The sequence below is a fragment of the Taudactylus pleione genome, unplaced genomic scaffold (genome assembly GCF_031769625.1).
Source record: "Taudactylus pleione unplaced genomic scaffold, aTauple2 ptg000609l, whole genome shotgun sequence".
In the NCBI taxonomy this organism is placed as follows: Eukaryota; Metazoa; Chordata; class Amphibia; order Anura; family Myobatrachidae; genus Taudactylus; species Taudactylus pleione.
Genome location: NW_028285011.1, coordinates 7501445 through 7507444, shown reverse-complemented (window position 1 = coordinate 7507444; position 6000 = coordinate 7501445). Strand labels below are relative to the sequence as shown.

General features: G+C 43.1%; 1 protein-coding gene across 4 annotated transcripts in view; it reads left to right on the top strand.

The window, feature by feature from the left end:
* Window positions 1-3333: 3333 nt before the first annotated feature.
* The window catches only part of LOC148480612 (transcription factor 15-like), a 137718-nt gene continuing 135051 nt past the window's right edge, over window positions 3334-6000 (top strand). For 3 of the 4 annotated variants that reach the window (XM_088454132.1, XM_088454131.1, XM_088454130.1), the window contains exon 1: window positions 3334-3975. In XM_088454132.1, the coding sequence (XP_088310258.1) occupies window positions 3427-3975 (549 nt within the window). In that variant the 5' untranslated portion in view covers window positions 3334-3426. The remainder of the gene's footprint in view (window positions 3976-6000) is intronic. The other variant, XM_088454133.1, reaches the window with a different exon arrangement.

Sequence of the window (6000 nt, the reverse complement as noted above, 5' to 3'; positions counted from 1 at the left end):
CACCCAGTGACTGAAAAAGAAGAAAATCAATGAAGTTGCCAGCCGCCCCGCTATCCACAAATGCCAAAGTGGTCAGAGAGGAGTTGACAAGTTGGATGGCTGCAGGGACTAGTACCGAGTTCTTGGAAGAATTAGGAGCCAGGCCTAAATGCAATTCCTCCTGGACATTTGGGCCTTGCCTTTTACTGGCCTGAGTGGACAGTTGCTCACACTATGCCCCTTGTCCCCACAATACATACAGAGACCTAGGGTACATCTCCTGCGTCTCCCTTCGGGTGATAACCGAGACGCACCAATTTGCATTGGCTTTTCCCGATCAAAGGATGGAGTCCAAGTGGGAGAGTGGAATGACCTTTTCGGAAGATTTTGTTCCCATCTACGTTCTCAGAGATGGTCAATTCTAATGGCCTTCTTAATGAGGTCATCCAAGTACTCAGCAGGGGGATGTTGAAGGATGTCATTGATAGCCTTAGAGTGCCCAAACCGATATTGGCTGCGTAGGGCTGGATCATTCCAACCAGAGTCAGTAGCCCATCTATGGAATTCAGAGGAATAGTCTTCCATTACCTTCTGACCCTGCTTGAGGGAACGCAGTTTGGACTCGGCCAAAACAGATCTATCAGGGTCATCATACAGTAAGCCCATGGCTGTAAAAAAGGCATTAACAGACTGCAGCGTGGCATGGGTCACGGGCAAGCCAAAAGCCCAAGTTTGTGGATCCCCCTGAAGAAGGGAAATTACCAGTCCAACTTGTTGTGATTCTGTCCCTGAGGAGACAGGATGTAGCCTGAAGTATAGCTTGCAACTTTCGTAGAAGTTAAGGAATTGTCGGCGATCCTCAGAAAATCGATCTGGCAAGTTAATTTTTGGCTCCCTGGGAGGAATCGAAACAGCAGGAGACCAGCCTTCTTCAACACGCAGGGAGAGTTCTTGGACCTTCTGAGTGAGGACTTGGATTTGTGAAGCAAGCACCTGATCAGGATTCTGCGGCTGTTCCATGACTGTTCTCCAGTCTATTTTTTAGGGCCGTCTATAATGTTATGAATCCCAAAGCTTGTTGCATGTGAACCCCATAGAACCCAGGCTAGTGAGGTCCTCCGCCACTAACAGCCACCCATTCTTCCCTTAGATCTATAAACAATCACTGGTACTTACAGTAAGTGGCCGCCTGGTCTTAATACTCGAGGTAGTAGCAGTTCACACGAATATACTATGGGATCCGATAGTGAGAGGAACAGCAGAAGTTTGGGAACAAGTGGTGCAGCTTTGAGAGCCATTGATGCGGCTTAGAAACCAGTGGTGCAGCAGAAACCGATAACAAAAGTAAGTGAGTTAATGCTGAGGCTTTGAAAGCCAATAGTGCTGCTAAGGTGCCCGTGGTACGGTTTTGAGCCGGTAGCAGGAGTGGGTGTACTTTAGATGCGGCTTTGAGAGCCGATGGTGAAGCTTGTGAGCCAGTCCACAAGTTTGTGTACCGCGATTAAGCTTTGAGAGCCAGTAAACAAGTTTGTGTTTTACGATGCGGCTTTGAGAGACGGTACACAAGTTCGTGTACTGAGATGTGGCTTTGAGAGCCGCTACACAAGTTTGTGTAGTGCAGCTTTGAGAGCCGGTACACAAGTTTGTGTACTGCGATGCGGATTTGAGAGCCGGTGGCAGCACGGAAGCTGCTGGTGCGGCTGAGAAGTCGATGGAGTGGCTTGAGAGACGGTGGCAGCACAGAAGCAGCTGGTGCGGCTAGGGAGCCGATGGAGAGGCTTGTGAGTCGGTAGTAGCACGGAAGCTGCTGGTGCGGCTAGGAAGCTGTTGGAGAGGCTGGTGAGTTGGTAGCAGCACGGAAGCTGCTGGTGCGGCTAGGAAGCCATTGGAGAGGCTGGTGAGTTGGTAGCAGCACAGAAGCTGCTGATGCGGCTAGGGAGCCAATGGAGAGGCTGGTGAGCCGGTAGCAAGACAATTCAGCTGGAGTTCCAGAATACCCTACGACGAGGAGACACAGAATGCTGACCATGCAGCTGAGCCGAGAGAACCCACAGGAACGCTATAGTCAGTGAGGCGGCAAAAGGCCAGTGTGTAGAAATAGGAGGAGGAACCAATCACGCCGTGCTGCAGATAACACGTGACCTTCTCAGTCGTGCAGATCGCCTAGCAACTGAGAGAATGGAAACAACAGCATCATGAGAAGGTAAACTAGTATAGGGAGACAAGTAGTGACCGCGACTTGTAACCGGAAGAGGGCAAAATAGGTATAAAAAATACACCAGTCACAGGGGAGGATGGAGTGCAAAAAACATGGACCTCTTACATTGGGGTGGGAGGTAATGGTAATGGAGATCTGTTGCCATTGGGATCCTATGAACACAGGGAGTGTGACAAGCATGACAACTAAAGATCTTTATTCTGTAACCTCAAAGGCAGTGTCATGTACAGCAGAATAATATCTAAGCACCAGGAGCCCCATGTATTACAAATTTCCAATTATATAGTCATTAAAAGCTTCTGATCATATATTAAATTGTTTGCTTGTCAAACACTAATATCAAACCTAACATATTTAGAAAAAAACTATGGAAGCATACTGTTTAAGTAAACTTTTCAAAATTCACAATGATCATTCTGATTTTTGTGTCCTTGACATTGAAACAAAGAAGAAGGATCATTTGAGCGAGGCACGATAATCCAGATATGTCACAATGCGGTAAAGTAATTATTGCATGGAGGTGAAGAGGTAAACCTTTAGTGAGTAAAATCACTATATGTAGAATAATAGCTTCAAGACTTAATATTTGCACTATTAAGAAAAGTACCCCATGTCTTGCATATGCTTTGTATGAAGTTATTGCTATGCAGTATAAAAAAAGTCTTCCTGAACATTTCCTAAAAAATGTGCTCATTTGCAAGCACTGTTTTATTATTGTTTGTATAGTATATTTTATTCTACCTTAGCCACGCAAGCACCCATGTTGCTAAACACAGTGATGATCTCTTTGCATCTATATCCATAAGTCTATTTGATCATTGTTAGGTTTACTACCATGAAGATATCCATAAACCATAACAAATATTCTAAGATGTATTAGTGTATCATCTATGTGCCCTGATCATTACATTTATGGAGATTACACAGGTTCACTTGTCACCCTAGTTAGCTCACCGCCTGTCCCCTTTCACTCTCTTTTCAATACAGGACGTCTGTCTTTAGCTGTTATCCATAACATGACAACAAGAACAGGTGCACTGCTTAGAATGGTGCCATTGCCCCAACCTCCATAACCCTCCACGAACCCCACCTTTCTTGCCTTACGGAGCAACCACATGCTCAGTCTAAATGGAGCAACCATTCAAAAAATGACTTGCTGAGGTGTCACTGGATCAAGTGGAGTTGCTCGCTACTAACAGGTGCTCTTTGCCTGCAGTGCATAAAAAGTGATGGGAGCCCGGGGGATGGTGCTGCTTATGAGGGCAGAGGCAGAGGTTACAGGAGTGGACTGCAGGGCCATGAAGTGTGTGGGTGGTGGCATTGGGCAACCTGAAGACTGCAGTAGTGGATTGCTCTCTGATGCTGAAGATCTTGAGAGTGCAAGTGACAGCTCCGATAAGTCTTTGGGTGGAGGGGATGATGGAGGTTACAGTAGTCCATCTGGGGACAACAGGGGCAAAAGGAAGAGGAAAAGCAGACTATCTGGAGTCAGCAAACAGAGACAAGCTGCCAATGCCCGGGAGAGAGACAGAACACACAGCGTGAACACAGCTTTCACTGCCCTCAGGACACTAATCCCCACAGAGCCTGCAGACCGCAAACTGTCCAAAATAGAAACCCTGAGGCTGGCTTCTAGTTACATTTCACATCTAGCCAACATTCTGCTGCTGGGGGAGGACTGCATGGATGGACAGCCATGTCTACAATACAGAGCCTCTGTGGCCAGTGCAGCACCTAGACCCATCTGTACCTTCTGTCTCAGCAATCAGAGGAAGATGGTAAGTGGTAAAGAGCGTGCAGAAACATGTACAGTATAGGACTCATTATATATGCCACATGCTGTTTATCAAAAATTATTTTTGTAGTTTGCTTTTTTTAAGTCTGGGTGCAATAAGAGACAATATATCACATTTATAAAAGGAAAAAACATTTGACACTAATTTAGCTCGGTTACATTTCCAAATGTTTTCGCTTTTTAACTACTGCAACGTTTGCATTATCTGGTGATTAAGTTTTATTTGTAATATATAGTGGTTAATATTCATTAAACTACTTATATTCTTGCTTACAAAAATTACCATTTTTTCTTAAAAACAAAAGGAAGACAAGGCAGTTATAGGGTTAAACTTAAAAAGAATATGTTAAAAATAAACAAGCAGTAAAAACAGTATTTTTAAATACTTACATTCATTCTAGCATGGGTAAAGTACTGGAGAGAAAACAAGTTGTACAGTGTTGTGTGCAGTAGCTGAATAATTCTACATTCGGCTAAGTATGAGAAAACTATGCTCTACTGCAGTGGTCCCAAAACTCGTTCCTCAAGCCACCTGTTGTCCAGGTTTAAGACTATCCATGCTTAAGAACAGGTGACTTGAGGGGCCCATACATGTGCAACTAATTGTTGCCGCAATTCTCTGATCCCCTATGCCTGACTTGAGGAATCAGGGAAAATTATCATGATCAGCAAATTTGGGGAATTAACATGCAGAATTTCCTCGCAAGATTGCTGATCATCGATGTCCGACGACCGGCTGTTTTGAACGGCGTCGTGGGATCGGGGAATTGTGACGCTGATGAATAGCCCACATTAATTAGTGCCTTAGTCAGTTTAATTATACCATCTGTGCACACATGAGTATGTTTATCCTTAAGCCTGAGAACCAAGTTTGGGAAAACCTGCTCTACTGTATTATACAATATTTAGGACTCCTTCATAGATATGGTATGTTAAAAAATTAAATTGGTCTAAATTTAACATATGTTATTTGAAAATGACATTGTAAACATTTCACCCATTGGGCTAAACTACACAAGCGGTTTCCAGCTACCTGGCAATTAATCACTTCCCACTAGTCGCAAATTTTATTCATCTTATTTTCTAAGGGTTCCAGCTGCAGGAACTGAGATGGCTTACTGCCAATTAGCTTGACCAGTGCCTGCAGTTCCACAATGTCACAATTTAAAAGCATTCTGCAAACTACAAGTAATTAACCGTTTTGTTCTTTTTTTTGTGACTCAGGGCAGGAAATTCTACTATAGTTTGTTTAATGAGCTTTCAGGGACATTACTGTCAGATCATGCAAACAAAGTAGCATAAAATAGGACAGTTTTCTAATCTTATTAGATTTTATCACAGAGACTAAAAATCACCCATCTACTTTTGCCTTTGGTTTATATAATCAATAAGAGGAAATAAAAAGCACAGCAGATACAAATGATGTTTGAGGCAGAAGATGTGTAAGCACTGTTTGTGCAGTTCTTTAAACAAAAGGGGTTTTTATAACGTGTAAATGCTTTTTATTGTTTTAGAGTAACATACATACATACATACATACAGTTATGTTGTTGTCCAATGTTTCTGGGCACCTGTTGGAAAAATCTGCTCTATTCCAGGGCGTCATTCCTTTTTTCAAGCAACTCCCAATGTTTACACTGTTGAAATAATCTCATTGGCTTGATTGCAGTAACTCCAAAACATAGTCTGTGGGGAACAGTTTAGAATACAGAATTATGAAACTTTGCCATTGTTTTCTAGCTTCCCCTTACTTATACTTTTTTCTACTCCTTACTCCCCACAAGGGCACCTAACATTTGACTGCTGACTCCCTGCTGCTTATTTTGAGTGTTATGATCACTAATGCAGCAATGTGTATGAACCATGTCCTTGTCCTGCATTGTATTGTACTATAAGTCACTGGTTTCTTTTTCATTTATTTGTTTATGTAGTTTGTAAGGCGCTGCGGAACACTTGTGGCGCCATATAAATAAAGGTTAATAATAATAGCAGTTAAGTCAATCTTTTG